Source organism: Coregonus clupeaformis, unplaced genomic scaffold (assembly GCF_020615455.1).
Source record: "Coregonus clupeaformis isolate EN_2021a unplaced genomic scaffold, ASM2061545v1 scaf1253, whole genome shotgun sequence".
Classification (NCBI taxonomy): domain Eukaryota; kingdom Metazoa; phylum Chordata; class Actinopteri; order Salmoniformes; family Salmonidae; genus Coregonus; species Coregonus clupeaformis.
The window spans coordinates 1,843-14,971 of record NW_025534707.1 but is presented as its reverse complement, the minus strand read 5'-3'; the positions used below and the strand labels follow the sequence as shown (position 1 = coordinate 14,971).

The following is a 13,129-nucleotide window of genomic DNA, read 5'->3' as shown; positions in this document are numbered from 1 at the left end:
GATATATGTAGTTTATATGTCAATTAAAAGGATCCCAATTTATGTTAGCAGATCCAAAATTGGGACCCTGTGAATTCACACATGATCATATAGCATGGTATAGAGTCATATCATGTAGTATATTTTCACTTCAGTTGAATCATATGTTTAAAACCGATGGGCACTGTGGGAAACAAACATGTTTAGATTAGAAACTAAGGCTGGTGCAAGTCACGTGGTCACGTGGTGGCCAGTGTTGTGTTAATTTGACAGTTTCCCCTTCACTGTGGTTGACAGTTTAGAAAATAGTGTCACTACAGTAAGTCACACAGACTCAGGACAGTGTAGGGAGAAGACAGGTACAGATGTACATTAGAGTTGAGGTTAGAAGTAGAAGTTACTGTATTTGACCACAAGTGTGTTAAGGTGTCAGAGGGAGTCTATGAAAACTCAGATGGATTTGAAGACGACGAGCCTGATGCAATGAAGAACACAGACATTGATGGCCAATTATATGCCAACGTAAGAGCCTTCAAGCCCAGTACAAGAGATGGAGTTGTTGCTTCAGGTAAGATCACACACACACACACACACACACACACACACACACACACACACACACACACACACACACACACACACACACACACACACACACACACACACACACACACACACACACACACACACACACACACACACACACACATAAATTACACACACAATACATTCAACAGGTGAGTTTACCCTGTAGTATTATAATTTTACAGTGTATTTGGAAAGTGTTCAGACCCCTTGACTCTTTCCACATTTTGTTATGTTACAGAAAATGGATTTTAAAAAAATTCCCCTCATCAATCTACACACAATACCCCATAATGACAAAATGAAAACAGGTTTTTAGAAATGTTTGCAAATGTATTAAAAAATAAGTATTCAGACGCTTTGCTATTAGACTCGAAATTGAGCTCAGGTGTATCCTGTTTCCATTGATCTTCCTTGAGATGTTTCTACAACTTGATTGGAGTCCATTTGGTAAATTCAATTGATTGGACATGATTTGGAAAGGCACAAAACTGTCTATATAAGGTCCCACAGTTGGCAGTGCATGTCACAGCAAAAACCAAGCTATGAGGTCGAAGGAATTGTCCGTAGAGCTCCGAGACAGGATTGTGTTCAGGCACAAATCTGGGGAACGGTACCAAAAAATGTCTGCAGCATTGAATGTCCCCAAGAACACAGTGGCCTCCATCATTCTTAAATGGAACAAGTTTGGAACCCCCAAGATTCTTTCTAGAGCTGGCCGCCCGGCCAAACTGATCAATCGAGGGAAAAGGGCCTTGGTCAGGGAGGTGACCAAGAACCCGGTGGTCACTCTGACAGAGCTCCAGAGTTCCTATGTGGAGATGGGAGAATCTTACAGAAGGACAACCATCTCTGCAGCACTCCACCAATCAGGACATTATGGTAGAGTGGCCAGACAGAAACCCCTCCTCAGTAAAAGGCACATAACAGCCTGCTTGGAGTTTGCCAAAAGGCACCTAAAGGACTCTCAGACCATGAGAAACAAGATTCTCTGGTCTGTTGAAACCAAGATTGAACTCTTTGGCCTGAATGCTAAGCGTCACGTCTGAAGGAAACCTGGCACCATCCCTACGGTGAAGCTGGTGGTGGCAGCATCATGCTGTGGGGATGTTTTACAGCGGCAGGGACTGGGAGACTAGTCAGGATCGAGGGAAAGATGAACGGAGCAAAGTACAGAGATATCCTTGATGAAAACCTGCTCCAGAGCGCTCAGGACCTCAGACTGGGGGAAAGGTTCACCTTCCAACAGGACAACGACCCTAAGCACACAGCCAAGACAACGCACGAGTGGCTTTGGGACAAGTCTCTGAATGTCCTTGAGTGGCCGAGCCAGAGCTCAGACTTGAACCCGATTGAACATCGCTGGAGAGACCTGAAAATAGCTGTGCAGTAACCGCTCCCTGCCACTGCCAAAGGTGCTCCAACAAAGTACTGAGTAAAGGGTCGGAATACTTATGTAAACAAGGTATTACAGTTTTTCTTATTTTTCTGTTTTTTTTTTGCTTTGTCATTATGGTGTATTGTGGGTAGATTGATGAGGATAAAAACTACAATTTAATCCATTTCAGAATAAGGCTGTAATGTAACAAAATGTGGAAAAGGTGAAGGGGTCTGAATACTTACAGAGTGCACTGTATGGATGATACAGTAAAACACATTACCAAAAATCTTCCATGAATCATTTGTGATTCAGTTCATGTTCAGTGGTGGAAGAGACCCTCTGGAGTTGCTGCAGTGTGTCTGGGGCTGCTGTGTGTTCTCCTACTGGCTGGGATCATAGGCCTGTCTGTCTACTGTAAGTTTAGTATGTTGTCAATGAGACTTAAGTAGTTTACTTAATCATACTTAATCATCAATGGTGTGGTAGTTACATGTTTGATTAACTTTTCCCTTTTACAGATGGAGTTATTGGTCATCACGAATCAACAGAGAGAGACCAGCTACAGGCCAGTTACAACAACCTGACTGAAGAGAGAGACCAGCTACAGACCAGTTACAACACCCTGACTGAAGAGAGAGACCAGCTACAGACCAGTTACAACAACCTAACTGAAGAGAGAGACCAGCTACAGACCAGTTACAACAACCTGACTGAGGAAAGAGACCAGCTACAGACCAGATACAACAGCCTTACTGAAGAGAGAGACCAGCTACAGATCAGGATTATGTTCTATGGTGAGTGCAGTTCATTCATTTCATTTAGTACATAGAAGAGGTATGTTATGTTTGTAGACTTTTTAATGCCTGCTGTTCTGTTGTGTTTATCTCAGAGAAACCTTGTCTAGCTGGATGGTGGAAGTTTGGCACCAGCTGTTATTATCTCTCCTCCACAATGAACACAGCTGGGGGCGGTCAGAAGGAGTGCAGAACAATGGGTGGAGAGTTGGTTGTTATAACCAGCAGAGAAGAACAGGTAATAGATAGTACATTAGTAATACTATAATACTACTGTTTCTTTATTATCATCTACTCTGATTTTTTTTTTATTATTATTTATTTTATTTAACCTTTATTTAACCAGGTAAGCCAGTTGAGAACAAGTTCTCATTTACAACTGTGACCTGGCCAAGATAAAGCAAAGCAGTGCGATAAAAACAACAACACAGAGTTACATATGGGGTAGAACAAAACATAAAGTCAAAAATACAACAGAAAATATATATACAGTGTTTGCAAATGTAGCAAGTTATGGAGGTAAGGCAATAAATAGGCTATAGTGCAAAATAATCACAATTAGTATTAACACTGGAATGATAGATGTGCAAGAGATGATGTCAAATAGAGATACTGGGTGCAAATGAGCAAAATAAATAACAATATAGGGATGAGGTAGATGGCAAGGCTAATTTCAGATGGGCTGTGTACAGGTGCAGTGATCGGTAAGGTGCTCTGACAACTGATGCTTAAAGTTAGTGAGGGAGATAAGTGTCTCCAGCTTCAGAGATTTTTGCAATTTGTTCCAGTCATTGGCAGCAGAGGTATTTGTAGTTGTCCACATACTCTAGGTCAAACCCGTTGAGAGTAGTGATTATAGTCGGGTGGGCGGGTACCAGCAGCGTTCGATTGAAGAGCATGTATTTAGTTTTACTAGTGTTTAAGAGCAGTTGGAGGCTACTGAAGGAGTGTTGTATGGCATTGAAGCTCGTTTGGAGGTTTGTTAACACAGTGTCCAATGAAGGGCCAGATGGTGTCGTCTGCGTAGAGGTGGATCTGAGAGTCACCAGCAGCAAGAGCGACATCATTGATATACACAGAGAAAAGAGTCGGCCCAAGAATTGAACCCTGTGGCACCCCCATAGAGACTGCCATAGGTCCAGACAACAGGCCCTCTGATTTGACACATTGAACTCTATCTGAGAAGTAGTTGGTGAACCAGGCGAGGCAGTCATTTGAGAAACCAAGGCTATTTAGTCTGCCAATAAGAATGCGGTGGTTGACAGAGTCGAAAGCCTTGGCCAGGTTGATGAAGACGGCTGCACAGTACTGTCTCTTATCGATCGCGGTTATAATATCGTTTAGGACCTTGAGCGTGGCTGAAGTGCACCCATGACCAGCTCGGAAACCGGATTGCATAGCGGAGAAGGTACGATGGGATTCGAAATGGTCGGTGATCTGTTTGTTAACTTGGCTTTCAAAACTTTCGAAAGGCAGGGCAGGATGGATATAGGTCTGTAACAGTTTGGATCAGAGTGTCACCCCCTTTGAAGAGGGGGATGACCGCTGCAGCTTTCCAATCTCTGGGGATCTCAGACGTTACGAAAGAGAGGTTGAACAGGCTAGTAATAGGGGTTGCGACAATTTCGGCGGCTAGTTTTAGAAAGAAAGGGTCCAGATTGTCTAGCCCAGATGATTTGTAGGGGTCCAGATTTTGCAGCTCTTTCAGAACATCAGCTGTCTGGATTTGTGTGAAGGAGAAGCGGGGGGGGCATGGGCAAGTTGCAGCGGAGGGTGCAGAGCTGGTGGCTGGGGTAGTGGTAGCCTTATTACTTTTAAAGAACAACCAGGCATCCTCTACTGACTGAATGAGATCTATATCCATCCAGGATACCTGGGCCAGGTCAATTAGGAAGGCCTGCTCGCTGAAGTGTTTTAGGGAGCGTTTGACAGTGATGAGGGGTGGTCGTTTGACCGCGGACCCGTTACGGACGCAGGCAATAAGGCAGTGATCGCTGAGATCCTGGTTGAAGACAGCGGAGGTGTATTTAGAGGGTAAGTTAGTCAGAATGATATCTATGAGGGTACCCATGTTTACGGATTTAGGGTTGTACCTGGTAGGTTCGTTGATAATTTGTGTGAGATTGAGGGCATCTAGTTTAGATTGTAAGATGGCCGGGGTGTTAAGCATATCCCAATTTAGGTCACCAAGCAGTACGAACTCTGAGGATAGATGGGGGGCAATCAATTCACATATGGTGTCCAGGGCACAGCTGGGGGCTGAGGGGGGTCTGTAGCAAGCGGCAACAGTGAGAGACTTATTTCTGGAAAGGTGGATTTTTAGAAGTAGAAGCTCAAACTGTTTGGGCACAGACCTGGATAGTATGATAGAGCTCTGCAGGCTATCTCTACAGTAGATTGCAACTCCACCCCCTTTGGCAGTTCTATCTAGACGGAAAATGTTATAGTTGGGGATGGAAATTTCAGAATTTTTGGTGGCCTTCCTAAGCCAGGATTCAGACACTGCTAGAACATCAGGGTTGGCGGAGTGTGCTAACGCAGTGAATAACTCAAACTTAGGGAGGATGCTTCTGATGTTAACATGCAAAAAACCAAGCCTTTTACGGTTACAGAAGTCAAGAAATGATAGCTCCTGGGGAGTAGGAGGATACTGGGGGGCTGCAGGGCCTGGGTTAACCTCTACATCACCAGAGGAACAGAGGAGGACTAGAATAAGGATACGGCTAAAGGCTTTAAGAACTGGTCTTCTAGTGCGTTGGGTACAGAGAATAAAGGGGGCAGATTTCCGGGCGTTGTAGAAAAGATTCAGGGCATTATGTACAGAAAAGGATATGGAAGGATATGAGTACAGTTGAGGTAAACCTAAGCGCTGGGTAACATTGAAAGACATAGCATCACTGGGCACCGATTGAGCCGGTCTCGGCGTGTATGGGGGGTGGAACAAAGGAACTATTTGAGGCAGTTTGAGAGGGACTTGGGGTTCTACAGTGAAATTGTATAATAAGAACTAACCCAAACAGCAATAGGCAAGGCGTATTGACATGGGAGAGAGGCATAAAGCAATCACCGGTGTTATTAGAGAGAGCTAAGACAACAACTGGTAATAGCGATAAAGTTTGGGCTGAGGCTAAACAGAATAAACAGGACAGGGTACCGTGTAAAGGAACAGTCCAGCAGGCATCAGCTGTGCAGCTGAGTGATCTTAAGGTCCAGTGAACAGCAATATGTGAGTCCGAGAGCAGTTCAAATTGGTGCTTCAGCACAGCTAGCAGGAAGCACAGTTGTAGTTTGCGTGTGCTAGCGGGCCGGGGCTAGCAGATGGATCTTTGTGGTCGTCGCAACGGGAAGCCTGTTGAAACCACATCAGACGATTTCGTCGGCAAACCAGTCGTGTTGGATCGGCGGGGCTCAGTGTCAACACTAGGAGGTCCCGTCCGGTTGACAGAGAGGTAGATAGCCGGGAGATGGGCCTGAGGCTAGCTCAAGGCTAACTGGTGCTTGCTATGGGGCAATGGTAATTAGCCAACAACAGGTTGCAGCTAGCTGGTTGCGATGATCCGGCGCTAGGGTCCAGTGATTCCGGCAGAAAGTCCGATATGCTCTGGGTCGATAGCACGCTGTCAGACTGGCCGACAATTGTCCAGGCTAGAGCCAGAGCTGGCTGGTGGATAGTGTAGGCCACGGACAATGGTGAAGACGCTAACGGTGACTAATAGCAAGTATCCATTCAGTAGCAGCTAGACTAGTTTCAGCTTAAGGTTCTTGATGAAAGTTATAAAGAAATAATAGAATCCTTTCCACGTTGGGTGAGGCGGATTGCAGGAAAGTATATTTAGTTAAAGAATGAAAAGTAAAATTGAGAAATATATACAAAATAGACAAAAAAATAAGAAACTGGATATTTACACTAGGACACAGAATAAAACCACGACCGCACTGCTACGCCATCAGTATTCAACATGTGTGACCTACTGTATCACCAATGTTCACGTCAATTTATAAAATACATTTCCTGTCAGAAAAATAATGTTGCTTGAGATTATATCTATACCAATACTATAATATATTATACTACTACTATTATACTACTACTATTATACTATGATTATTATACTACTACTATTATTTTACTACTATTATACTACGACTATTATACTACTACTATTATACTACTACTTTTAAACTACTACTTTTAAACTACTACTATTATACTACTACTATTAAAGTACTACTATTATACTACTACTATTAAACTACTGCTATTATACTACTACTATTAAACTACTACTATTATACTACTACTATTAAACTACTAATATTATACTATGACTATTATACTACTACTATTATACTACTACTATTATGTATTTGATAGAAAATGTCAAAGTATTTTCTGGAGATTAAATAATGGCCATTGTTTTTTTGCCAAAATGATATCATAGATATTTATCCATGGATTGAAGAAGAATGTCTGGATTGGTACATATAAAAAAGATGGAACTTGGAAGTGGGTTGGCAGCACACCATTTACAACTACGTGAGTGAACATGTTCTGAAATACTTTTACATGCTGTTTTTTCTGTTTTCATGATTACTTTTACGGTCCGATAATCTCATCCCCAGCCAGCTCTCTATGTCTCTCTGTTTCTCTCTATGTCTCTCTGTGTCTCTCTGTCTGTGTCTCTCTCTGTCTCTGTCTCTCTCTCTCTCTCCCCCTCTCTCTCTCTCTCTCTCTCTCTCCTCTCTCTCTCTCTCTCTCTCTCTCTCTCTCTCTCTCTCTCTGTGTGTCTCTGTGTCTGTCTCTGTGTCTGTCTCTATCCCTGTCTATGTGTCTCTCTCTCTCTGTCTCTCTCTCTGTGTCTCTCTCTCTATGTCTATCTCTCTGTGTCTCTGTCTCTGTCTCAGTGTCTCTGTCTCTGTGTCTCTCTCTCTGTTTCTCTGTCTCTGTGTCTCTCTCTCTGTTTCTCTGTCTCTGTGTCTCTCTCTCTGTCTCTCTCTGTGTGTTTCTCTCTCTCCCTCTCTCTCTCTCTCTCTCTCTCTCTCTCTCTCTCTCTCTCTCTCTCTCTCTCTCTCTCTCTCTCTCTCTCTCTCTCTGTCTCTCTCTCTCTCTCTCTTCTCTTTTCCTTCTCTGTCGTCTCCCCTTCTCTCGCCGCTCTCGGTGTCTCTCATTCTTTCTCTCTCTATTTTGTATTGGATGATGTTCAACTCTGATTCTCTGTGTGGTTTATAGGTATTGGATGGATGGGGAGCCTAATAACTTGAATGACCAGGTGGCTTGTGTTGAGATCTCACAGACAGCAACAGACCCTTTGAAGAGTTGGAAGGATGGACCATGTGTTAAACAACACTGGGTCTGTGAGAAACCGATCACACAATAAGTATTGGTTATCCCTGTGATAGGCTTAAGATGTTTTTCTCTCTCTCTCTCTCTCTCTCTCTCTCTCTCTCTCTCTCTCTCTCTCTCTCTCTCTCTCTCTCTCTCTCTCTCTCGTAGTTACTATGTTGATGGTTGGATAAAGTGCTGAATGGTGAAGTGATGTTTCCACCTAGTGCAGGGTTCTTCAATTCCGGTCCTGGAGGGCCGAAACACTTCAGTTTTTTATTTCTACCTGGTAGTTAATTGCACTCACCTGGTGTCCCAGGTCTGAATTAGCCCCCTGATTAGAAGGAGAGGATGAAAACAGAGGTGTTTCTGGCCCTCCAGGACCGGAATTGAAGAACCCTGACCTAGTGGTTAAAGAGTCTCAGTGGTCTAAGGAACTCTATCGCAGTGCTAGCTGTGCACTAGAGATCCTGGTTCGAATCCAGGCTCTGTCGTAAACGGCCGCGACCGGGAGACCCATGGGGCGGGCGCACACTTGGCTCCAGCGTCGTCCAGGGTAGGGGAGGGAATGGCCGGCAGGGATGTAGCCCAGTTGGTAAAGCATGGCGTTTGCAACGCCAGGGTTGTGGGTTCGATTCCCACGGGGGGCCAGTATAAAAAAATAAAATAATAATAATGTATGTAAGCACTCACTAACTGTAAGTCGCTCTGGATAAGAGAGTCTGCTAAATGAGTAAAATGTAAGAGAGAGATTAACTCACCATAGAGGTGAAATAGTGGTATTATAGACTTGCCTATGGGCTTTTTCTCAATTCATCCTTCCTCAATTCCTCCTCACATCCTCTCTCCTTGCTTCCTTCTCAAAAAGCATTGGATAATATGGTCCAAGAGGAGGGACCTTGGACATTCTCCTCTAATAGGGTTGAGAAGGAGGAGAGGAGATGGGAGGAGAGGAATCGATGAAAGACTAATTTAGATAGAGCCTTAGTGTCAGACAGAGCCATAGAGCAGGGTTTCCCAAACTCGGTCCTGGGACCCACCCTGTGTGCACATTTAGTTTTTTGCCCTAGCACTACACAGCTGATTCAAATAATCAAACTGGATGATGAGTTGGTTATTTGAATCAGCTGTGTAGTGCTAGGGCAAAAACCAAAATGTACATCCAATAGTGTATTTACCTCACTTTGTGCATGGGGAAGTTGTCATGCTGAAACAGGAAAGGGCCTTCCCCAAACTGTTGCCACAAAGTTGGAAGTACAGAATCGTTTAGAATGTCATTGTATGTTGTAGCGTTAAGATTTCCCTTCACTAGCCCGGACCAAAAAAAACAGCCCCAGACCCTTATTCCTCCTCCACCAAACTTTACAGTTGGCACTATGCATTGGGGCAGGTAGCATTCTCCTTGCATCCGCCAAACCCAGATTCATCTGTCGGACTGCCAGATGGTGAAGCATGATTCATCAATCCAGAGAACGCGATTCCAAAGCTCCATAGTCCATTGGCGGCGAGCTTTACACCACTCCAGCCTACGCTTGACATTGACCATAGAGATCTTAGGCTTGTGTGCGGCTGCTTGGCCATGGAAGCCCATTTCATGAAGCTCCCGATGAACAGTTATTGTGCTGACGTTGCTTCTAGAGGCAGTTTGGAACTTGGTAGTGAGTGTTGCAACTGAGGACAGACGATTTTTACGCGCTATGCGATTCGTCACTCAGTGGTCCTGTGAGCTTGTGTGGCCTACCACTTCGCGGCTGAGCCGTTATTGCTCCTAGACGTTTCCACTTCACAATAACAGCACTTACAGTTGACCGGGGCAACTCTAGTAGGGCAGAAATGTCACAAACTGACTTGTTGGAAAGGTGGCATCCTGTGACGGTGCCACGTTAAAAGTCACTGAGCACTTGAGTAAGGCCATTCTACTGCCAATGTTTGTCTATGGAGATTGCATGGCTGTGTGCTCGATTTTATACACCTGTCAGCAACGGGTGTGGCTGAAATATCAAAATCCACTAATTTGAAGGGGTGTCCACATACTTTTATATATATAGTGTATGTTTAAAACAGATGTGCACGGTGGGAAACAAACATGTTTCCATTTGAAGCTAAAGTGGGGGGAGTCACGTGGTGGCCAGTGATGTGTTGATTTGACAGTTTTTCATCAGTTAAAACGGTGTCACTTACAGTAAGGGACAGGAACAGACATAGGGCAGAGGTAACGATATCACAAGAACCTGGATAGATTTAACACAGACCTGTTGACAGAAAACACAGTACGTTGTTGGAGATATCTGAGGCCATCGATGCTGAGCCAGATATGACCAAAAGGTTTGACAGAGGTGAGATGGAGGAGAGGATTGTGGATATCTACGTCAGTGCAGACACCCTGAGAGACGGTGAGACCAGCACCAAGAGATAAGAGACAGCAGACACTTCTCCCAATAATGGATCAGGAAACAGCCACACAGTCTCTCTCACATGCACACACACACAGAAATGTCCATGCACACACACACATGCACGCACAAGACAAAACACGTGCTCGCGCACACATGCACACATTGTTGTTGCAGATAACAAGGCCTCAAAGAACTCAACTGCAGAGAGAGACCATCTACAGACAAGATACATGTGGTTTAACATCACCATGACAACATAATGTAACACATAAAGCAGCCATCAGTGCACACAACTTCCTCCTTCATTCTCACACACGCCCATGCTGTAGGTCCTAGATTCAGTCTGCAGCGCAGAAGATCAGCGCTATAGTGGAATTGAAATTCAAAGGCAATGTTCCCACCTTTGCGGAGACTGCATTCACGGTAAACTCTGCATATGTCAGCTCAATTGAAAATGAACTTTACATTTCAATAGCGTTATAGCGCAGATCTTCTCCTCTACGGATTGAATCTAGGTCTCACTGTCAGAGTGAGCCACAGCAGAGGAAGAAGAAAATTAAGGTAATGATGACAGAGAGAGAGAACAAAAAGAGAAAAACTATTACAGTTATGTTAAGATTTAGAGGACAGTATGTATGTAAACATGTTGTAATCTGTCAAATGTTTGTATTCATTATTTCTTAGCAACATGACATGTAATTTGCCATGTAGTCTTATGATTAGTTTTTTTCTTCATTTTTTTCATGATCAATTAATAGCATCAATGTCTTTAATAAGAAGAAGAACAAATCCCCAGATGTAGTAATAAAGGAACAATGTCCTCTGAGGTCTACCAGCTTCCTGATTGAATGTAATTGGATACTTTAAACAGAGTTAGACAGAGACAGAAGGCAGAAAAGTAATGAGAGGGCACACATGCACACGCACACACACGCACACACGCACGCACGCACGCACACACACACACACACACACACACACTCGACCCAAATTAATAAACAAACTACACAGCATCAGATTAGTTCATTTATTCAAATATGACTTGTGTTAGGGTTGACAAATCACTTACATTTCTAGAACAAAAACACAGAACAGAATGATCAAAGATGAAGAGGACGTTACACCCAACTGTCTGGTCTACAAGCCTTCATCACAAATGCACCCTGTTTCCCTCTTTAGTGCACTATATAGAGAATAGGATGCCATTTTGGATGCAACCCCAAGTCTCCTTCCTATTGGTGGAACCGGGGCACAGAAGGCTTTGGTCCAAATGACTGCACTATATAATAAATAGGGTGCCATTTGGGATGCATTCTAGGAGCTTCTCTTCTCTTTCTTTCAGCCCGCTCCAATGAAGAGTTAGAGGACAAGCATGGCTGGAGGGAGTTTACACCATGTTCCTCACACCAGTTCATTTCAATCCATGACACTTCAGGAGAAGGGTAGAGAATCTCAATTTATCCCCAGTGTAGTCTGCTGAGGGGAGAACGGCTCATAATAATGGCTGGAATGGAGCCAATGGAATGATATCAACCACATGGGGGACAACTAAGCTATATGGAATTGTTTTAAGAAGGTCGTACCGATAATCATTTTGCTTTTTGATTTCAAATTTTCAAGGAAGTTTGTTCTGAAGTGTCTGTCCTATATCTGAGAGATATAAGCAAGATCAGGAAATATTTATTATTTATTTTTACATGTTCAGTGCATTCGGAAAGTATTCAGACCCCTTCACTTTTTCCACATTTTGTTAAGTTACAGCCTTATTCTAAAATTGATTACATTATATATTTGTTTCATCAATCTACACACAATACCCCATAATGACAAAGCAAAAACATGTTTTTAGATATCTTTGCAAATGTATTAAAAATGAACAAAAAACAGAAATACCTTATTTACATAAGTAGTATGACCCTTTGCTATGAGACTTGAAATTGAGCTCAGGTGCATCCTGTTTCCATTGATCATCCTTGAGATGTATCTACAACTTGATAGAAGTCCACCTGTTGTAAACTCAGTTGACTGGACATGATTTGGAAAGGCACACACCTGTCTATACAAGGTCCCACAGTTGAGAGTTCATGTCAGAGCAAAGACCAAGCCGTGAGGTCGAAGGAATTGTCCGTAGAGCTCCGAGACAGGATTGTGTCGAGGCACGGATCTGGGGAAGGGTACCAAAACATTCTACAGCATTGAAGTTCCCCAAGAACACAGTGGCCTCCATCATTCTTAAATTGAATAATTTTTGAACAACCAAGACTCTTCCTAGAGCTTGCAGCCCAGCCAAATTGAGCAATCGGGGGAGAAGGGCCTTGGTCAGGGAGGTGACCAAGAATCCGATGGTCACTCTGACAGAGCTCCAGAGTTCCTTGGTGGAGATGGGAAAACCTGCAGCACTCCACCAATCAGGCCTTTATGGTAGAGTGGCCAGACGGAAAATACTCCTCAGTTGAAGGCATATGACAGCGCACTTTGAGTTTGCCAAAAGGCACCTAAAGGACTCTCAGACCATGAGAAACAAGATTCTCTGGTCTGATGAAACCAAGATTGAACTATTTGGCCTGAATGCCAAGCGCCACGTCTAGAGGAAACCAGGCACCGCTCATCATCTGGCCAATACCATCCCTACGGTGAAACATTGTGGTGGAAGCATCATGCCGTAGGGATA

General features: G+C 43.7%; 1 protein-coding gene across 1 annotated transcript; it reads left to right on the top strand.

Moving 5' to 3' along the window:
* The first annotated feature begins 297 nt into the window (after positions 1-297).
* Positions 298-8,148, top strand: LOC123486525 (C-type lectin domain family 1 member B-like). The gene is made up of 5 exons (XM_045217846.1): positions 298-547; positions 2,258-2,359; positions 2,464-2,588; positions 2,837-2,946; positions 7,970-8,148. Exons 1-5 carry the CDS (start codon positions 463-465, stop codon positions 8,115-8,117), a joined length of 570 nt encoding a protein of 189 aa, XP_045073781.1. The 5' UTR covers positions 298-462; the 3' UTR covers positions 8,118-8,148.
* The last annotated feature ends 4,981 nt before the right edge of the window (positions 8,149-13,129 follow it).

Bases quoted from the DNA above. Each gene is read 5' to 3' on its own strand.
- LOC123486525 (XM_045217846.1), top strand. From the start codon at position 463: ATGAAGAACACAGACATTGATGGCCAATTATATGCCAACGTAAGAGCC. The intron at 548-2,257 runs GTAAGATCACAC...TTTGTGATTCAG, and splicing joins AGATGGAGTTGTTGCTTCAG to TTCATGTTCAGTGGTGGAAG. The intron at 2,589-2,836 runs CTACAGACCAGT...TTTATCTCAGAG, and splicing joins TGACTGAAGAGAGAGACCAG to AAACCTTGTCTAGCTGGATG.